Raw genomic sequence first — 22,350 nt, 5'->3', positions numbered from 1 at the left:
ACAGCAAAATTACTTCTTTTTTTTTTAAACTTCTTTTTATTTTATTTTTATTTAGGAAAATATAGATTTTTTTCTTGTTTGTTTCTTACTGATTAATTCTATGGACTAATATTTCTTTCCTTATGGACCTGAATGTTAAGTTGTGAACCACAACCTCTCACAGCCTAAATTATACATCAATTGTTTTAGATCTTGCTTCATCTAATCCCACTCTCTGTCCTCCACATGAGCTTTCAGCTTTCTGTTTCCCTTCAACATCCCCTTTCCCAGATCCATCCCCCTTCCTCCATTACTGCATTAAAACACGGCTTATAAACATATGTGAAGCACAAATGAAACATAAAAAGTTGCAGTTCAGATCCTAACATTCACCATTAAACATGAGCAAAAAAAGGTCTGCTAGATAAAAATCCAAAACCACTCACCAGTGCAAGTCCTCAGGTCTGGCATGAGTGCGTACCCGCTGAGGCAGCTACACTCATAGCTTCCCTCTGAGTTGGTGCAGAAGTTATCACAGCCTCCGTTCTCAATTGTGCACTCATCGATGTCTGACAGAAGCAAAGAGTTACATGGAGTTGGCCCACTTGTTTGAGGCAGGACGATGAAGCATGATAAATACAACAAAAAAAAAGTCAACATACCCACACACTCCACTCGGCTCTCGGTTGATTTGTAGCCAGTGACACAGACGCACTGGTAGCTGCCGACCATGTTGACACACTGACCGTTCCTGCACAGCCTGTCACTCAACTCACATTCGTTAATATCTGCGAACAGACAAAAGATCAGGTCGGATCAGGAAGAACAAAACTATCACAATATCGTGTCGGTCAGCGAAAGATGTTTCACCAACTTTTAATAATTACTAATAAATCTGTCTGTAGGATTAAGGTTTATTACACTCCTCCACTCTCATCCCATTAATGTCTGACATCATCAGATAATGGAGACTATTACCCAGACAAAGATGAGGCTTTCATTGCTTCAGCTGCAGATAAAAGGAATAAATAAAGCAAGGGGATCAAAGAAGGGAGCATTAGGTCATGATCGGAACGACACGCAGCATTAGATCATCGGAATGACATGTATTTAACAACAAGAGCAGGAACGCCCACGTTTAAATTATTTTGAAATTCTTAATTATAATTAATTATAAACACTGTAAAATGACCACACATCATTTATTTTTTCGTTGTATTGGCAAAATATGTTTCAATATTACTCCACATTCAAGGCTAGGATTCAAAACAGAAGATTTCCGTCAACAAATAAAGTATTTCTGTAATTCTACTCTTTCTTTGTAACTCACCGAGACAAGCCGACCCGTCCGGGGCGATCTCATGACCATCAGGGCAAATGCACTCAAAGCTGCCTTCATTATTGACACATTCTCCTCCACGGCACAGCAGGGGGTTACGCTCACACTCGTCAACGTCTGTTGGTGGCAGAACAAACACGTATTTAAAACCAATTCTTTACACATTCACCTGCTTTCATTGTGAGGTTGACCTTACAAAACACTATTAACATTTATGCAGGAGGCATTTTTGCAGTCAACTCAGTCGTTCATCATAACACAAAGTAATCTTTAAAAAAAATGTAAAACTTTAACTATTAATTTGTCTTTGCTCTGTTCAGGTGAAAGAAAATCAACTCACCCATGCAATTCTTCATCATCATGAAGCCGCTCTCATATCCCTCGAAGCACTCGCATTCAAAATCCCCTGCTGTGTTTACACACCTGCCTTGTCCACATAAGTCAGGCGAGATTCTGCATTCATCAATGTCTGCGCATAAAGGAAAAGTCATTCAGACAGAGTTGAGTAGAAGTTCAAATTCAAATGGAACAAGTTCTTCATGGAAGCTTTAAACCAGACAGATTTTCTTAGCTAAAAAAAAAGTTATTTTGTAAAAAAAAAGTAATTTGATCTAAGCAGGTTCATAGTTTGTGATGTTTCCTTTCCAAGTAACAGTTAAATCCTCAGTAAAGGAAAAGCCTTAAGATGGATTTTCTGCTCATTTAAAAACGATGCAAAGTTGCCAGCCTGAAATTTCGGATTAAAAAAGCATTGAGGAAAATACACAAAACCTTCATCGATTGTTTCCAATTTTATGGAAAAATCATCTCAAGCTAATGTTTGATGACGAATGGGTGAACATTAAAAGATATAATTGTTAAAGGACGAAACTACACTTTTTTTTAAAATGATGCAAATATGGCCCATATTAGATCAAACAAATTTTAGTTTTCGTGTAGTTGAGAACTTAATGGTCAAATGTCGATCATACATAGCATTAATGGTGAGAAAGGTCTTTCCTAAACACTTGCAACTATTATCTTCAACACATTATTTGGATTGTGTTAGAACAATTTAATTGCTCACCTGTGCAGTTCCTCTCATCTGCATCCAGAGAATATCCATTATCACAGCGACAGCGGAAACTGCCAATGGTATTCCGACACCTTCCATTTGAACAAAGTGTATTTATCATCCTACATTCGTTTATATCTGTGAAGAGGAACAAGTAGAGGTGTGATTATGAAGATCTAATGTCTCTATAACACTTCACACTCTTGCAATACCTTTGAGGAAGGGTCTCCCATTTATGAAGTCACCCCTGTGTGAGAAGCCCGGTCCACGGGGGCATAGCTGTGCATAATCTTGTGTCCCTTTTTCTGGACATTCGTCACACTCCGGACCCCAAGCCACACCCACTGAGCAGCAGCAAGCATCAACGCGATGTTTCCCAGGAATTGAAGCCCCACAGCGCTCGTCATCGTGGGTCAGGTAGCAGTATTCTGTCCGCAGGTCTGGAGGTCACAAGAGGGTAGAGTTTGAAATAAAGTGATCCCTCATCGCAGTTCACATTCCATGGTTTTGCTGTTTCACTGATGTTTTTTTTGCACACAGTCCTACATATTTAAATATATTTTCCAAACGGCAGTCAAAACTCATGTTCCGAAATTAAGTTGAACAACAAGTGAACTCAACTAAACCATACATCTTAGTGGGAGGCACTAATTACTGCACTCAACTTACTTATGGTGCCAACAAATCAGTGAACTCCCATGATAACGATTTATCCTTCTAGCCATATTTAGTGACAGCCGATTGGTCGCTACAATACTGTATTTAAATGGTCAGCTGTGATCGGCTGACTGGGCGGCAAAGCATTATAGGAGCTGACCAGGCCCCCGTTACTGGAAGAGTTTTTGAGACGGATAGCTCCATATATGCACGTTTGCGATTTAAAAAAATGTTGTTCAATTAACATTGTTAATTTAAAAGAGTGAACAATTATATGAACTTAAAATGACCAATGTATCAGTTGTATCAGTTTGATTCATATTCCTTAAAGGACAGAAATAAGTCTATTACAGAATGTACAGGATAATCTCTCCTTGCATGGTGTTAGGTTAATACATGTATTTGGACTCAGTCCTCACCAATGCAGGTTCTTCCACTGATATCAACAGTCATTCCTGGAGGGCACTGGCAGATGAAGGAACCTGGAGTGTTGACACACTTTCCATTGATGCACACACCGGGAAACACTTGGCACTCGTCCACATCTGACAGCAAGCAGAGGTCAACAAAGCATCAGGTGAGCCACTGGCATAAACACAAGTATCTTCTCATACCTTCACAATTATTGCCTCGCACACGAGCAAATCCTTTCCCACAGATAGGATCTGAGGGTGAAAGATCATTTGGAGTTAAGACTGTATTGCGTATCTTGACATATACTCGGCTCTCACCCTTTTCACATTTGGTACAGGGGCTGTTCCAGGCCTCTCCGAGCGTGGCGCAGCACTGAGACTTGAGCGTGGCTCCATTGATGTTGACCTCACAGCGACCGTTGATCATCTTCAGCCAACAATTGCTCTTAACGGTTTCTATGTTGACCAAACATTTCAAACTTGAATGACCATCAGAGCAACTTTTTTCTATGACCTTTGATCGTTACATGTGAATGAAAATACACTCAATTTATTATGAAACAATGACTTACCGATACACTCTAGCCCCGAGCCGTCGATGGTACTCCCGATCGAACATGTGCACACAAACGATCCTTGGTTGTTCTTACAGTCTCCGTTGATGCATGGGTTTGACTCGCACTCATTCACATCTGCAAGAAACATTCTTAATGCTTATTAATACTATTTTATTAACACAATAACTCCCATAATGACGCCAAAACTGACCCTCACAGACGTCCGTCTCGGAATCAAAGCGATATCCTTTCGGACATTGACAGGTGAAACTTCCTGGTGTGTTTCTGCACAAGCCGTTGTCACACAGGTGTCTGTTTATCAAGCACTCATTGATATCTGAGGAGGTACACACGTTAATAAATATAAGGGTTTGAGGCAGTTTTCTTAAGAAGCTGACACTTGTTAACATTCACTTACCCACACAGTTCTTGCCCGTCAAGTCTATTTCAAAGCCTTCGTTGCAGGCACATTTGTATGTTCTCAGCATATTCTCACAAACTCCATTCTGGCAGATGTCGGGGTCGAGGGCACACTCGTTAATATCTGGGAAAGCAAAGATGGATTTGAGGTAGAAAGTTTGTTTGAAATCACAAAATGTTTTTGGGGGTTTTTTTTGACATGAAAGACATGGAACAATCACAGGCAGGCAATACCTCTTCCATCGCCAGTTGTTCCGATGCCACTTGGACACAACGCAAGGAACTCGGCTGCAATGAAACACAAACATTTGATAATAACAACAAGGTTTAAAACCAATCGCGTTGCCAGTGTGCCAAAAGCCAGACATTTAATACCCCGCCATTATCCTTTGCTTTTAATTTAGGCTGGATGTGTACTCAAGTCCTCTTAATGTGGCACTATGTTGGCATCCTCTAGTCGAGAACTTTAATTAGATTCGCTAATGACAAGAGACTAAATGACACTTGTGTGTGCTTGCTATCTCGTAACAGTGGGCGTTGGTGTAACACAACTTAAACGCTACTGTCCTTTGGGAAGAAACTTGTTGCATTGAGGACAAGAGACTAGAACGAAATAACTCTACATCTTGTGATACAGAGGGCAGAAAATAATCAACAAAATTAGCTTAATTCATGATTCAAATTTATGCTGTAGAATTTACACAGACTGCACTGATCTGACGTCATCAATAGTGTTTCATGTTTATGAGTCATAGGGTATTCCTACCAGAATTCTGTGGTGGGCAGGGTTGGCAGGGTTCTCCATAGGCATACTCAGTGTTGGCACAACAACACTCGGATTTGGTCACAGCTCCAAACAACGGGTTAACACATTGTCCTCGCCTGTAGCCGCCGTAACACGTACTCCTCATGTGTGTGTCTTTTTTTTCAAAAAGGGGACAAAAAGAGAGAAAAAGTTTTAGTGACGCACAAATAAGGGAGAGGTTTTTTTGTCGAAAGCATCAAGAGGGTGTTTTCAACTTAATACCAAGTTTATAATTCATTCCTCTGGGCTGATATCATCCTGGAAATACTGGTGTGAAGGACAAGATTGTACACAATGCACTGAGAGACGTCAGAGGGGAAGTGCTGGAATGTTCATGAAATCATACTTAGAATTGTTCGCAAATGAGGTTTGGTAGAGGGCTCTGTTAATTCAGGAAACAAGTTTAAGCATAGGTCTCTTTTATCTTCATCATTATATATTTATTCTCTATATAAATTCCTTAGAAATAAATAAATAAATTCTGTTTTCAGGCTCATTTCATGTTAATTATACTGAAACATAAACTCGCTCACACATTGGCACAGAGTCTATAAGAAAGGAGACTCACATAGATGAAATAGATGCAAATAAAGTGTCTGTCTGTACATATAAATATTGAACATGCATTTACTATTTTTCCATTGGCAGCTCCAACAATTTAATATTCTTGTAAATAAGTGAACTCTAGTGCCTTCAGAAGAGTAGAAGTGACACATTTGATCACATAGAGTCCCTGGACTCAGATTGATAGCAACAAAAAACCTTTACAAAGGCCCATTTAAAAAAAAAACAATTCACCACAAGAAGTAAAATGTGACATATCGTGTAATTAAAATAAATGGATATGTGCAACCACATTGAGCCTTTTCTGTCACTAACAATAAGATACTAATGAAAGATTTCTCCTATTTTCATCCACTAAATATAGAGGACGTTTCATGCCTGATGACTTAGTTGTGTGGTTCACATGGTTTTCTTTATTGAACAGATGTAATGGGAATTACACACTGGTTAAAATTACAAGTTAACCACTAAGCAGCTCCAGAGGAAACATTCGATGAAACCCAAAACATTGTGTGCATTGTTTGTTTTATTTTGCCAAATTAAAGACAGATGACTGTGTGTCAGCAGAAGTATGTCGTGAGTTCCTCCTTCTACACTATTTACAATATCCATGAGAAAGTGTGAGAAAACTTTGACATACCCACACAGACGCGTCCATCCAGGCCCACTGCCATCCCGGCCATACACTCGCAGCGAAAAGACCCATCGGTGTTGACGCAGTGGCCGTTCATGCACATGCCTGGAGTCTCACACTCGTCAATGTCTGAAAGAAGATTTAGGGAAACAGACAGTCAAGAAAAATATATAAATAATGTAATAATTTTACATATTAGTACTGTTTTTATATATCTTAACACGAAAAGAAAATTCACTACTTTTGTATTCATTTAAAACTTGAACAATGAAAACTAAATCAATAAAAAAAATGATAATCAATGTATGATGATGGTGGAGAGTATGACATGTGTTCTGAAATCAATTTGGGGAAAAGTTCTCCAGACAAAAAGGATTGTCTCATGATTTTCTATGGCAGCTCATATGATCCCCGCCCAATTCCACTATTTATTTATTTGACTTCTTCAAAACTAGGTCAACTTGATGACAAAACGATGCTGAAAAATGCTTTAGAAGAAACATGAAGGACAATTATTGGTTAAATGTAGTTAAAAAGCTGTTGATTAAAATGTGTTTTAATTTAAGTTAAAGTCATTTTTGTTTAGTTAATTATATGGCAAATGAGCATTTCTACATCAAAATATGTTTGGCTGTTGAGAGAGACTCAAGTCCACATTTCTTTTCACTGAGAATGTTTGGGGAAGCCTGAGAAAGTCAGAATGGGCGGGCTCCAAACATCCACATGTCCAGCAGGCCTGCCAGGATGGCAAGGGATTTTTCCAAGGCTTTTAGGGGGATTTCTGCCCTGTGCATAAGTCTCAGACGATAAAGTGGCTAACATACCAGAAGGATGGTTACCTCCCAAATGAATTGTGCAACAGTGGTGATACAGAGAGATGGGTGGGGTGAAGACGCATGACAAGCCCACCTACACACATGCGTCCACTGGAGTCCAACAGAAAACCAGGTTTGCAGATGCATTTGAAACTACCATCTTCATTGATGCACAGTCCTTTGAGACACATGTTTCTGATCAGACACTCGTCCTGGTCTGTGAAGTAGAGAGGGAGGAACAGTCAAGAACAGCCTTTTTGTGATGTACAGTCGAAACACTGTGCATGTCCATGTGATTACATGATATTAACTATTTCTTATCAGTAATGATCAAGTCAAAATGGGCCAGTAGAAGTAAAAGCACGTGTTGAGTAGGGATCTTTATAGCAGTGGAACCGTATTTTAGTGGCTGCAGTCATTTGGAAAAGTCAGGTCATAATATAAAATATATGTTTTTCAGTTAATGGTCTGCAACGCACGAACCAGCTTGGCTGCGCAATATCCTGTCCATAAAAGCGAACGTCTGAATCAGGCTTTGGGTTTAATACTCATTACTTCTAAATGCAAGTTCTACTGGACATAAAACTATCATAACAATATATAAAAGTCATTTTTTAATAACAGGATAGACTGTTAAATTTACCAGACCTTCGCAATTCTTGCCATCAGTGGAGATCTCGAATCCAGCGTTGCAGACACAATGGAAGCTGCCCTCCGTGTTCACACAACGGCCATTGTTGCAGATTCGGCCGTTGGCCACACACTCATCGAGATCTGGAACGATTCCAAGTACTCAAAAAACAAATATTTTCTGCATTTTGAGCTAGTGTGCGGATTCCTTTTTACCTCTGCACTCGGTTCTGGTTGCAGTGGACTGGAAACCAGCAGGACAGCGACAGATGTAGGACCCGGGGGTGTTCACACACTCGCCATGGGCGCACGGACTTTTATCGCATTCGTCATAATCTGTGAAACACACGTGAAGCTCGTAAACAAATCTATTACTAGTACTATTCTAGTTAGACTAACCAATGCACTCTCCTCTGCCATCCAACTTGAAGCCCATGTTGCATTCACATCGGTATCCGACCCCACCAGCCATGGGAACACACCTGCCGTTCTGGCAGAGGTTGCGATAGGCCTGACACATGTTGGTGATATTTTGAGTTTGGATGATCCCAGAACCTGAAGGATACAAGTGGTTTATACATTTAATCTTACAAGAGATCGGCTGTTTACATCAGAAAGTGATTTGGTTAAGGATATGAATAGTTATCACATGGTTCGTGTCATAACATGTGAGAGAATTACAAACAGACGACTTGAATAACATCCATTTTTATTTTATAAAAGTGTTCTTTATAAAACGATTAGGAGGAATAGTAATAATAATAATAAAATAAAATGATAACATGTTTCTACCGAGAAGTCCAAAATTTAACTGGAATCAGTCTCTATTTTAAAAAATGTTTCTCTTCTCTTTCTCTTTTGTCAAATAAAACTTCCAGATTTTTCATAACTTAACGTAGTCTTAGACTTACATGTCTAGTTTTTTTGGTTGAGATCTGACATTTGCAAGTACATTTTTTAAATGTATCATTTAATTAGTTAATATTCATTTGCAGTTTAATAGCATTTTTCACTGATATATTTCGTCAGAGTAAAAGTGAAAGTATAAAAAAAGTTGTTTTTCTCTTATTTTCAAGTTTAAGTTCTAACACATAGCATTCACTGAGGAAAATCGTAATACTTTTTAAAGTTTAAAAAGAAATTCCCATTTGCATAGGTATTTTTAATTTAACTTCGAAAGGCAACCTCTTTGATGAAAAGCTTTTGACTACAAAGAGTTAATTCAGAAATTAGTACCGAATATTTATATACAGATAACAAAAGCAATTTTTAAACCATTGTGCTCTCATGTACTTTTTTTAAGGATTACATTAACATCACGTAGATATATTTTTGAATGAATAGAGTTATTTTGTGAAGGCATTACATCACTCAAAGATCAATGATCCAAACCAACATCAAAGATGACGGAAACATACCTCCAGGTGAAATAGGAAGTGGCACTGGGAACTGTCCTGGATAAAATTGTCCGGGGGTTTGTCCTGGGTTAAATTGTCCTGGGTTAAATTGTCCTGGGTTGAATTGTCCTGGGTTTTGTCCTCCTGGGACCTGCAGAGGGATTTGCTGAGGCCCTTGACCATTTGTTTGACCAGGAAATGGAACTGGGTAGATGCCTGGAAAATCAGGAGAACCAGGGACGCGACCTGGTATCGGCCTTCCACCATTTGCATCTGGTATCTGGACGCAGAGTTTCTTATATTCTTCTACAAGTGACAAGAAAGATGAGCATTAATAGATCACTAGAATAAAAAAGGACAGAACATAAGGGGTTTTTAAGAAAGCACCTGTTCCGAGAACTGGACACATTTCAGGGTTGGATCCATCCGACCAGCAGCGCCCACTATCACAGCAGCATTGCATTTTAGTCAACAGCTGTGAGTGCTCGTTGGCGCAGCGTCCATTGATCAATCCAGCATAGCAGTATCCTCCTCGAGCGTCTTGTAAAACAACATTTTATTTAGGGCATTAAAGTGGAAAATGGCGTTAAAAGTAGGTCAGTCATAAAGATCACAAGAGGAACACAAACTAGTTACACAAAATGATTTTAGAAATCTTAAATGACGTTCTGCGTATTCACCTTATTCTATTTTTTTAAAGAAAATATTCTGATTTTTAGCCACACTAACAAACACACTGGAACTTCAGGTGAGCTTCACCGGAAAGTTTTTCTTATAGTGATTGTAATATTGATGCTTCTTGGTTTTGGACAAAACTGGAACACCTTTGGACATCACCTTTTATAAACCGTGTTTTTTTGCTTTCAACACAAGTTTAAAACTTTGAATACACAAATCAAACAGAAACACTCGATAAAACTGACATCTCTTCCAGTTTAGTCAGGTTTGACAGACAGCCCTAGAGTTGGTTGGAGAAACATCAGTAAAGCCCCTCATAGGTCAGAGTGGATGTTTCTACTTAAGTGTCTGCATGGGAAACAGATTTTGGCACGAGATTTCTTCTGGATCGAAAGTCTGAAATTCCTTCCTTGCAAACATTCTCTCCTGGGGGGGTGGGGGGTTTGGGGGGGGGCTATAAGAACTTGTGCTCACATATGTTTGTGAGTATGCATGAGCGAATGTAAATTTAAAGTGCTATACTGACCTAAATTCCTTCCTGATAAGTTTTGGGTCAGTGAGGCATAGTTCATATGAACTCAATTGACTCTGAAATAGTCAACATTTCAAATTGTTTTTACACATTGGTCATTAAGACAGAATCAAGATTCAGGCTGGTATTACAAACTTTTTCTTTAACAAATTTTACTTGTTATTTAGAAAAAAGAGTCCGTCAAGATAAGAGGTTTTGCCAGATCTAACATCAGAGAATTAAATATAATACTAAAAAAAGATTTTCAGCAGACACTTTCTTCAGCAGATGTGTCCTCCCAATGAAGCAACATTAAAAGCATTTTCTTGGAGATTAATCATTTGGAAAGTGTGAAAAAATGTAATAAAAATAAAATAGTTTTCTGTCAAGAGAAAGATGAGGCTGCATATGACATCAGTTTACTCAGTCACCTTATTCTTGTAAAATCTGGATTTCTGGACCATTTTCCTTAACTTTGGAAATAATGGGAGTATATTTACAATTTTTTTTATTGACTCTACTCAGTCCAGGAAAACATTGTATGTGAAGGTACAGCTGATTGGACCAGCCTTCTACTAGTTAGAGAATAGACCAATGGGCCACTTTCTTTATCACAAGTCAGAAAGATCAATAATAAGATAAGTTAAAACAGCTGATTTGGCATTTTGAATATCCTCGGGTTCAGCTAATGAAATGTCCTTATGTATCGACCCAAATTAATTCAGTGCAAGTGATCATCATTTTGAAGCTCACATGCTAATAAAGGGTGAGCACCCCTGCCCTAACATAGGGGTGTTAGTGCTTGTACTCAGGCTGTCAACAAATTTAAGACTGTGATACATGCTACCCACTAAACAATACATGGTCACACTTCAGGAACATCCAAAGAGTGTTAGGAAGACAAATAAATTATGTCTAAACCTGTATCTTTACGTGACAGTACAGTTGTTTTCAATCACAACTGTCAGGCCGACCTGCTTTTATCAATCTATTTTGGTCACCAATCGACGTCAGTATTCCAGTGTGTACGTAGCATTGGACCATTAGAACACTTTCATCAAAAAACCAAAGACATTTATGCAGCAATGAGCCCGACACACATCAGCAGTTAGTCCAGTATCCCTCATCAGTTCCTTACAACTCATTATCTTGGAACCAGAAACAAACAGGTGACTGCTGACCTAAATTCTACCAGCTGGAAAGTTGGAGGGATTTTATTTTTCCTGAGCTCAAAGTGCCAGGGAAAGAGTGAGGGGAACCCAAGTGAAGTGGAAATAGGAGACACAATGTGGAGGCAGCCTTTATGCTTGACTGATTTGTTACATGTGTTCTGGAATGAACAGCAATCAGCAAAAGTCAATACAGAGACATTTTTTAAACTTGCTCACCTACACATCTGGACCCATCCACTGAAGTGTAATATCCCTGAGGACACTTGCAGAAGTAACTGCCAGCAGTATTAGAGCATTCACCAACTCCACAGAGACCCGGAATGTTTATGCACTCATCCATATCTGAGAAAAAAAAGGGAAAGAGAAACTTTAGAGAATATCTGTTATTTACTTGCTCACTTGACGTTCTTCTAGGTCGGCATGTACAAGCAGTTATTTCTAAAATTCAACTTTTTAGTGTGAGTAAGAGATTAAAAAAATATCTTTGAGGTTGTACTATTGTTCACCTTCATGTGTACGTCATGGCACAGATACACGAAATCATTAGTCACGCCAGACATTTTCGTCAATTATTTCTGGACATCAAAAAGCACTCATTTGACTGAGTGAAAGTGAAAACCACAACATTTAAAAAAAAATTGAAATGTTTTATCCTGAATTTGAATCTCTGTGAAATCTCTGACAAATGTGCTGGTTAAAAAAATCCCAATGAAGTGTTTCAAAGAAGCATCCAACCTTCTTAGACATGCCTGAAGTTTTATACACAAGGGTTTAGGGAGAAAAAACAAGCAGAAAAAGCATTTATTTCAAAGCCTAACATTGAGTGTCATGATAAGTGTAGTTTTGAATCAAATTACTGTGTGAAAAAGTGTTTGTTTAACTTAATTGACTGTATTTTCAGCTTTAAGCAAAGACACAGTAATTATCATTGAACCAAAACGTGTTAATTAAAACCAAAAAAGTGTTTTCTTGACTTCTCTTTCATTGAAGTTACAGGGAGAGCCAGTGATTCTTACCTTCGCATTTCTGTGAGATCTCATTGAACTTGTGCCCAGCAGGGCATTTGCATTCAAAAGACCCGACTGTGTTGATACAGTTTCCTCCTTGACAGAGGCCTGGGATGGCCTGGCACTCGTCCACATCTGCCAGAGGGAGGACAGAGTTAAAGCTGACTCTCACGTTCTTATATATACATTGAACATTTTAACATCTTCATTTGTAACACCTCTCGATGACAACTGTTTCTTATTTAAAATTTGATTCAGAACCTCAGTAGCTCTAACTGAAGGGTCAAGTTTCAAACCCCCCAAAACCTGACACTTTTATCCAAAGTAAGGTTCAAACCAAGAACAACAAGAGTCAAACCAAGTCAATAACCTCAAGTTCAGCAACAGTGAAGCATGAAGTTGAAAAGGTCAGGGTCCATCCACCATTTAAGGACCAAGACAGCAAGTCTTGTTACTAGGTTGACGTGACATGAACTCAACAAGAAACATGATCATCATCATATGAAATAATTATTTAAAATGAAATAACACTTTATTTGTTAGACAAACATGTCGCAAACATATCTTAATATTGCAATAGACTTTTCTCAACTTCCCTTTAAAGCCAAATACCGGCTCATACAAGGAACATGATGATCATCATATAAAGTAATTATTAAATAAATAATAATTGATGTGTTAGACAAACATGTCGCTAACACATCTTAAAATCGAAATGGACTTTTTTAAACTTCCTTTCAAGTCAAATACCAGCTCATACAAGAAACATGTTCATCATCACATAAAGTAATTATTAAATAAATAATAATTTATTTGTTAGACAAACATGTCGCTAACACATCTTAAAATTGCAATGGAATTTTTAAAATTTCCCTTTCAAGTCAAATACCGGCTCATACAAGAAACAGGTTCAATAAAACAAAAGACAATAACTAACTCAAGACTTGCAAATATCCGATCAAAAGAAATCTGTACCGACACATGGTTGATAATTTATTTTCTTAACAGTCTGGTACTTCTTGTGATCAACAGAGCAATAAAGAAAAAAACACAGTCAGAGAGGAATGTCTCCTGCATGAGGGACACGAGTTGAAGCCAAGTCAACCAAGGAAGAGATAAAACCAGTGAGAAGAATACAGAAAAGGGAAGGTCGACAGTGAAACAGATGGTTCCAGTTGTGGCAAAACATTCTGTGATCTTCCTTTGAATTCACTCAGTCATTGTTGTCACTCGCTGTTTGCATTTCTCAACTTTATTAGTAATTCTGATTGCGTGTTTCTGGGTGATTACTAACTGGCCGATTAGGGCAGAGATTTTTTTGGGGCTGTTGCTCTATGTTCTTCTGGCTCAGATCAGCGTCCCCTGCAGAGGTTCTGTTGTTGTTGGGTCTGGGGCATGCAGGCTGAGGGCCATCTAACTAAAAATGAGCTCTCCCACGTGGCACCACAACTGACCCGTGTTACTGACTCTGACAAGTCCGACCACAGCGGGTGTTTGTGGGCATTCCACACACATGTGGGAGGCACTGCCACCCACCCCAATTTAACCCAATTAGAAGTAATCCTCTGGAGAGTTGATGCTGGTTAGACATGAGGAAATGATGGAGGCACAGAAGTTTGGATAAAAAAAAAAGGACATTACCCTGACACGCTCCTGTGCGATGGTTTGGGATGAAGCCTCGTCTGCATGGGTGAGGTTGCGCCGGGCACATCTCACATGGGTGTCCCCACGCCCGCCCCACGGTGGCACAACATAAAGTCTTTGTGCATACGATCCCTGTGAGTTGACCTTGGCACATCTGGTTGTTCACTGATGCAAAGCATGGCCCTGTACGGTAGTCTGTCGGGGGGGAGGCAAAAACAAACAATCATCAACTAGAAAAGGATTCAAAGCATTAAATAACAAGGGATAAATTTAATGATTTTAATGGTACCTATATAAAAAAAAAAACTTTAGTTATTACCTAAATGGGAAAATGTTTATTTAAAATGTCTGTATTTAAATTTCATGAATTGTGGCATCAAATGACATAACACTTCAAGTCCAAATTACATGATAAAATGTGGTTACCAAAAGAATTTTGAGCCAATTGAAATGTAAAATGTACTTGAAGGCAAAACAAAGTCTTGCGAAACTATTGCTGACTTCTCTTTACCCTATAAAAGTTTATAAGTTAGGAATTCACGGATTGTAACTCGCCAAAAACTAATCTTTTATTTACATTTTTTAAGCATAAATCCCTTAAGAACAGCTACAAAAATTGTTAGAGAAACTCAGTACAACACAGTTCACATCATCATCGGAAAGATGATTGATCAGGACATGAATTCTCCCGGACCAGCGGTTTACATTTGCCTTATTGGACCAACCAAACCCATTTTCCTTATTTGAACCCGTTGCAGTAGAATATGTTAATATGTAACCACAAGCCAACAAATAAATTCAAGCCACTTTTTTTTTTCAAGCAGAGCTTTCTAGATTGCTCTGAACAATCAAACCTCACATAGTAAAAAAAAAAAAAGAAATACAGACTCTTGGGCTTGTTTCAAGGAGTGACTGTCTTCCTGACATATACAGACAGAAAGACTGGGAAAAAAAAGAAGGAATGTAACTTTGGATGACATCTACAACTCCACAATTTACATTATACAGTACGTGATGAAAGCACTGTTGAGTGGATAGTAACACACCCCATAAAGAATGCCTTGTCTGGTCCAGGCATTTTAATCAGTCTGGCTTTCAGGTGCATGTGTATGTGTCTGCTATATAGTGTGTGTGTGTGTGTGTGTGTGTGTGTGTGTGTGTGTGTGTGTGTGTGTGTGTGTGTGTGTGTGTGTGTGTGTGTGTGTGTGTGTGTGTGTGTGTGTGTGTGTGTGTGTGTGTGTGTGTGTGTGTGTGTGTGTGTGTGTGTGTGTGTGTACGTGTGTGTGTGACAGGGCGTCTCTGGGAAAAAACCTACTACCATTAACCTGGATAATTCTCGTGAGGCATGACATTAGAAGAACTTCAAATCTTGTGATTGGAGATGATAAAGAAGGTTTATTATTTAGCTTGACAACAACAACTCATTGCAGCAACTATTGTAATCAACCTCGAGAGGGGAAATAAGTCATTACTCCAGAAGACCGGCCGGCTGGGTGTGTCTCTGGACCAGAGAAGGTGATTTCCACACCAGCTGGCGATCGAGAAATAAAACTAATTAGCTTAAAATACACGTGAGTGCAAAAATTTTCCCTCAGTCTTAAAACGCGAGGCTTCATAAATCACAGCGGAGTCGAGGAGGAAGACGGCAGGAAACTCATCCCAGATAAAAATAATATTCTGGACTGACTCCAAAAGCATAAACTTGCTGCTATATATCTTAGCATACAACAAAAAAGCAGAGAAAAGAGGGCTCCCCCCTTTTTCTCAAATTCAACAGTGATGTCGTTTAAAACAAACGAGACATTGTGAATTTCCCGTGTGCACCCGGGCCCAGCCCAGACCCGTCACGTGCAGCACAGCTGAAGCCGTGTCTCTGCCTCTGGTTTCAACGCTGTTTGAACAGAAATGGGTCATCTCGCTTTCACTCGGCCTCCTGCTCTGCTGTACTGGAGATCGAATCGTTTCCATTCCCGTACGAGAAGCTCTTTTTCCAACTAACAAGTTTTCTTCAGTATAATATGGAGTAAATTCTGAGGTCGTGCTTCGTATAATAATATATAATTACGCATCTTAACCTCCAGAAGTACTTGGATTAGATTAGTGATTTTTAAAATAAAGCAGATAATTTCAGACAGAATACTGATCAGATGATAAAACAGAAGATCAATGTGCTTTTACTGAAAAACCTTATTTTACTAGTCAAAACAACTTAAGGTTGTTTTCATTTAGGACATGGTAAAGACATAGTTCACATATAAAAACTGCTGCATTTTTACTATTGAATTCAGGCACTCCAAACGGTCTTCTTTTACAAAATTGTATCTCAAATATATGAGTAGGCCCGGTAAAAAAAATATGAATTCAATTATTAAATTGGTTGTTTACATTCAACCATCACTCACTGTTGGGTTGATTTAAATTGACGGATCAATATAAGAGGATATAAATAAGGATCTTGCTTTTTCTTTTCCACCTTCTGACGCTGCAGGTGAGCAGCCGCTTCAGTGTATAGACGATAATGACATGAAGCGAAGACTAGCAAAAGTACTTAAACATTTGGCTGAGGTAAGAAGGGAGAGGCCGACAGCTGTTGAGTGAAAGTGGTGTCATTTCATTCGTCATCTTACTGTCTCCATGAACTGCGTACAGCTGGGGGATCCACCCATGTCCTGTACATCTGGGAGCTATCGCACATACTCGCGCACAATTGTTCTGAAGCACACACACACATACACACACACATATGGAGTCCAAGAACTTATTTGCAGTCCAGTCAGAGATGACCTCAGAACAGATGAAAGCATAAAGCATTGCGGAACCTACTTTTGCTAAAACAGAGACTTGTTACAGTTAGTTAAACACAGAATCCGGAAAGTACCTTTGGTTGTCGTCTGGTAAGTTTATTTACAAACACAGATAAAGTGTGAACAGGAAGTAACCCTGACAGGATGTAGGTCAAAAGAGAATTCTGGATAAATTCCAACTTCAAGTAATCTGGTCCCTCTTTGTCATATCCTCCCTTCCTCGGACTCTTGATGTTTTTCCTTGTAGGTCACAGTTACATATAACTCTCTGTAGCAACATTTGAGTGAAAAGTGTGGTAATGACTTGTGAGATTTCGAGGTGGGGCATTCCAAAACCATTTTATCATCCTCTGAGGAGCAAATATATACGCACACATTAGTTTATCTTACTTTTGGGACTTGCATTGGCCTAGAACTGATAGCAACATGTCAGTCCCTTGTCTAATTACACCATTCAAGTCAGGTGGCTGGATCACGTGTAACGGTACTTAAGCTCAGTCTTGCTCTCGACAGTCAGACTTCAGTGCCTGACATGATCTCAAAGGCATCGCTGCAAAAGCCTCGAGTCATTGATTCAGAACCGAGAGAAGGTTTGGAGCAGGAGCCAAGAGCTCTGCATGCAATCATCTGCACTCTAGCGGAATCTCACCAAATCCACATTCCAGCCTAAATCACATTTGTAAGCAACAAAGAAAACGTTGATATGTCAAGCTGCCTTTCCACTGCAGTCAGCTGTGCCCGGCGATAGGACTACCGGTCAGCAGATCACCAATTACTTCGTGTGACTCACAAGTCACACAGCTCTGCAGGTCCTTCAGCAGAAATCAACGTCCTCAAGTGTTATCTCAGACATGTGTGAGTGGAAAAATGTTGTCACATATATCAACTCACAACAGTAGAACATTATATGACAATTGTACGCTGCTACATTTGTATACAACAAATATTCATCTATGAAGGTTCATTCGCCTTAATAAGGAATTTAGGCTTTAGACATGACAGAATTAATAAGGGTAATGTTAAACAAATTACTTTAAGAACTTTAAATTAAAGGCAACATGGAACTAAATGTAATGTACTAATAAGATTTTTAGTAAAGTGTCCTTGAATCTTTACAACTAGATCAATTTATAGCAGTTATAATGTGCTATGAATAGAGGACAACAAATTATTTCAGTTGTCACTTTGGCATCGAATTATAAATCATTAACATTAAAATTGGATTTATTTGAATGTTCAGAGGGGTCTTCTGTCTCCCAGTGCACACCCCTACAAGTGAAGCTGAACATTTGGAAATGTACCTTACTAAGTATATTATAGATATGGTTTTATGTCATTCAAGTTCATTGAAATATCAGTGGGGTCTTCTGCCCTTCTATCCACACACTTTTAATGAACAACAGGAGCGGAAATTCCAGAGAAAAATTATTTCTTTAGATTCATCGAAATTGTGGGTCTTTAGCCTTCAGGTCAGTAGTCTACAATCTAATTTTCAACCAAACTTTGTAAAGCAATGTTTAACACATTAAGATCAGGCGTACACAAATCTATTCGTTTTTATTTGATTAAAAAAGGATTTATACCGTGATGCGTCGACAACACATAATAACGTATAAACCCTTTTATAATTTGCCCGACATGATTATATCACCCATCATGTCTTATTTATTAAATGTCTTGTGAATGTCTTAGTATGAAATTATACATTCAACCTTCATATCTATGCTCCTAACTGAGGTTCAGTTTTAGTAAGAGCAAAGAGACCTTCTCTAGAGAGAACAAAGACTGATGCCATGGGACTTACCATTAAAATCAACCACCTGGACCACAGTGTTTTCCACCACTCTTAGACACACCTAATGCTGGCTTCTTTATGACCACAAAACAGACTTAAAAGTGATACCCTTTTCTAGATTACTAAACCATCCTGAGACTCGACTTGATGATGTGGGTTTAGGCCCAACTCATTTCTTAGACTTTACAATGCTCTACAGATCTTATTCTTCTATAACTCTTTCATTCCACCGTCACATCAATCAACACCAACGTTATATTGAAACAGTTTAGCTTTTCTTTGCTCGGCAGAAACGTCTTTTTTGGATTCTCAGTAGGAATACAAACCAAAATGTCTGACAGAGTTTACCAAATGGTGACCTGGTGCGACTGAACAATCCGGCGTTCAATGCCCAAAATATAGTTGAGACTATTGTTGAGATATTGAGTAACAGCCGCTCCAACCTTCATCCCCCTGTGGTCATTTTCTAATTCACCCATCAGTTGGACACCCTGGTCGCCAGAAACCAGAAGAAGTTCTTAGAAAAGAAGGTTCAGAAGAGTGTACGCAGTCAGACAATAGTGGTGTTGGTGGCTTAGTAGTAATAGCAGAGACTATTATCATTATGCGGTGGGATTTGGCTGAAATTTTCCTAAAAATTTGCAGCTGACGGACATCAATTTTTTGACGGCTCCCTTGTTGAAGGAGGATGAGCCCACAGAGGAGATGAACATTGCACTGACACCCTGATGACACTGATCCTTGGAAATATCGACTGTTTATCCTTCTACTCCAGTAGCTATTTTGTTTTGCTTTCTTCTGCTTCTTGTTTTCTAAGAAATGACTTTGTGCTGAACTGTGTTGGCAACAATGTTGTTCAATTCTTGCAGAGCAGGACTTTGTTCTTGCTTACATACTATGTCTTTCAATGATAGGCATTAAAGGAAAGACCATAAAACTTAAAGAAAATATCTGTATGTAAGAAATAAATAGTCATCTAATAAAAGAAAACATAAAATAACAATATGGTCTACAGCAGTGTTGCCTAGAAGGTAGATAAGGATTTACTATTAGTGCTCAAATGTTCCTCGGGGAGATCACAAGACATGAAAAACCACAAACAAACTAATTTAAGACGTTAAATCGATGCCTTATACAGTATTTCTTAAATGGTATCTGTGACTGGAGCAATTCAAGTATGCTCATTGTGTCAAGACACAAGCTGTGGCCAAATTAACTGCCAGTTAAAATCTCGATTATTATTATAATAGCAGCCACAACAGCACCACATTTCTGTTTTATTTCCATTAACTATGCCACAGCTTCAACTCAAAAGCTATTTCCATCTGACTTTCAAGCCTTTCACATGACCGGCTGGACAGAAAAAGTCACAACACTATCCAGCAAGCGTCGGCCACAGATAAGGCCAAGCTATTATCCTGCTCTGTTTAACTGGAGAAAAAATAAACCAGATGACAAAACCAAACTCTGTCCCAGTTGACAACGTTGCGAAGCCAAGTTCAGTAAAAGAGTAGGCCGCTAATTAAAAGCTTGGCTGCTACTCCAAATATTAGCTTTAAAAGGTCACAACCTTGAACTCCAGAGGTCACCATCCCAAGACTCACATTAACGTATGTAAAGGTTTTAATCAAAATTGTCACAGCCTGTGCATGTTTGTATGTTTTGGAGCCGAGCTCGTGCCAGATAACACCCACGGGCCATCGAGAGGTCCTCAGTTAACAAACAGCAATATTTACAGAGACATTACATTCTCCAGAGCCCTCTTTTTGAGAGCAGATGTGGAAAAAAATGGTCATTTCTGAACTCAAGCTCATACAAATGTTCCACAACAAACCACATTCCTCGAGCCAGCGGCATGACTAAGCAGGAAATGTGTTCTGTCACAAAAACAATTGAACATCCAGTCACGTTTTTCACTGTGACTAAGAGGCACTTGAGAAAAGGTGATGTCGAGATAGTGAAAAGGAGTGAGAAAGAAAAAAAAGCTACACTGGTGGTTACCTCTTTCACACTGTGCCCCGGTGAAGCCGTAGGTGCAGACGCATCGGTTCGGAGCCACACATCGTCCTCCGTTTTGACATCCATTTTCACACACCGCTGGAGAAGGAAAAGACAAAACCACAACCATTTGGGAACCAATTAAAAGAAATGGGTACTGAATGAAAAAATAAAGTTATGGAACTGAATGAATGGAAGAGAATGGTGCTTACGTTGGCCACAGTGATTTCCCACGTAGCCTTTCTGACACTGACAGTTGTCTTCTGCACATGTTCCCCCGTTCATGCATCGAATGTTGCAATTCGCCACTGTTCACAGAACAAACCAAACCAAATATGAGACACATAATAATGCAATCCAGACCTCTTAACTTGCAGTTAAGTGTACAACACCAGTTAACACAAGTGATGACTTTAAACACTCTCTAAACACAGTATATCTTTATTAATCATTCTTACAATGTTGTCCAAAAAAAACAAGTTAAAAGTTCGTAGCAAAAACGTTACACAACCTGACTTGGATCCACATGAGGCTGCAATCTGACCGGTGGGACAGGTACACATGTTTGGTCTGGAGCAGAAACCGTCTCCACAAGAACTCCGACAGATTGCTGAAAAGAGAAACACTCGATCAAGCATGATAAAAAAAAAAGAGCCTCACTGGCAGGTGAAACATTTAGTCAAGAGGGAGGGAGTGGTCATCCATCTTCCTTACATGTGAGAGGAAATGTAAGTTATGTCGCTGCTGCGTGTCTAAATGCTCACGTTTGTCTTCTTTATAGTGCAACTGAGGTCAGAAACTGAAACCCATACTGAACTCTACATACCATACCACAATCTTACAGGCACCACAGACCAAACATGGTCAATACCTCTCATGGTGGTTAAGTTATAGAATTCTATTTGGTCGGAGAGCAGAGCTATTTTCTTCTCCGACTCCTGCTGCTATAAAGGTTAGTCGGTATTTTGGTGCTGAATGTTTTTCCCCCAGCTCCTTCTCATTCCCACAGACTGTTGTTGGCACAATCCTCGGCCCACGCCTCCCATCAGGTGAAGTCCAGGAACTGACCCCTTCTCCCAGAACCCCGTTGCCAAACAATGCCATTAGAGCTGGGACAGGCCTGATGCCAGCCGCCGGCCCAGACAGCACTCATAGAACTCTTGAAACGCAGAACTTCCTGCCCACTTAAGACAGGCGAGAAATTTAAGGAAAAACCAAACTCTATCACAATGGAGAGGAACTTTAAATCAATCAAGTCAAGAAGGACTTGAGGAATTGCAGAGAAATACATTTATATCAATAGAATCACCAACTATATACTCAAAAACTCAAAATACTTAGAAACAGAACTTTGCTAAAGTTTGGTTTAGGCATTTGTAACTTCTACTCAAATCCGTGTTCCATTTCAGAGTTTTAACTCAACAGAAAGAAAAACATTTAAGCCACAAATGGCTTGAACAGGTTTCCTCTAAGATGA

The 22,350-nt window shown here is 39.1% G+C and overlaps 1 protein-coding gene across 1 annotated transcript in view; it reads right to left on the bottom strand.

The window, feature by feature from the left end:
- The window catches only part of fbn1 (fibrillin 1), a 52,395-nt gene that overhangs the window by 26,590 nt on the left and 3,455 nt on the right, over positions 1–22,350 (bottom strand). The window contains exons 4-30 of the mRNA XM_087793792.1: positions 21,385–21,483; positions 21,086–21,181; positions 20,877–20,972; positions 14,274–14,471; positions 12,642–12,767; positions 11,842–11,967; positions 9,652–9,804; positions 9,286–9,570; positions 8,267–8,422; positions 8,084–8,203; positions 7,886–8,011; positions 7,332–7,454; positions 6,429–6,551; positions 5,186–5,338; positions 4,654–4,707; positions 4,418–4,543; positions 4,211–4,336; positions 4,015–4,134; positions 3,761–3,898; positions 3,644–3,694; positions 3,449–3,574; positions 2,585–2,812; positions 2,385–2,510; positions 1,659–1,787; positions 1,310–1,435; positions 642–767; positions 426–548 (exon numbers count right to left, since the gene is read on the bottom strand). Of these exons, the coding sequence (XP_087649918.1) occupies positions 426–548; positions 642–767; positions 1,310–1,435; positions 1,659–1,787; positions 2,385–2,510; positions 2,585–2,812; positions 3,449–3,574; positions 3,644–3,694; positions 3,761–3,898; positions 4,015–4,134; positions 4,211–4,336; positions 4,418–4,543; positions 4,654–4,707; positions 5,186–5,338; positions 6,429–6,551; positions 7,332–7,454; positions 7,886–8,011; positions 8,084–8,203; positions 8,267–8,422; positions 9,286–9,570; positions 9,652–9,804; positions 11,842–11,967; positions 12,642–12,767; positions 14,274–14,471; positions 20,877–20,972; positions 21,086–21,181; positions 21,385–21,483 (3,579 nt within the window). The remainder of the gene's footprint in view (positions 1–425; positions 549–641; positions 768–1,309; positions 1,436–1,658; positions 1,788–2,384; positions 2,511–2,584; positions 2,813–3,448; positions 3,575–3,643; positions 3,695–3,760; positions 3,899–4,014; positions 4,135–4,210; positions 4,337–4,417; positions 4,544–4,653; positions 4,708–5,185; positions 5,339–6,428; positions 6,552–7,331; positions 7,455–7,885; positions 8,012–8,083; positions 8,204–8,266; positions 8,423–9,285; positions 9,571–9,651; positions 9,805–11,841; positions 11,968–12,641; positions 12,768–14,273; positions 14,472–20,876; positions 20,973–21,085; positions 21,182–21,384; positions 21,484–22,350) is intronic.

Source organism: Callionymus lyra, chromosome 6 (genome assembly GCF_982586985.1).
Source record: "Callionymus lyra chromosome 6, fCalLyr1.hap1.1, whole genome shotgun sequence".
NCBI classification, from domain to species: domain Eukaryota; kingdom Metazoa; phylum Chordata; class Actinopteri; order Syngnathiformes; family Callionymidae; genus Callionymus; species Callionymus lyra.
Note: the sequence above shows the minus strand (reverse complement) of the source record. Positions and strands in the feature narration are given on the sequence as shown.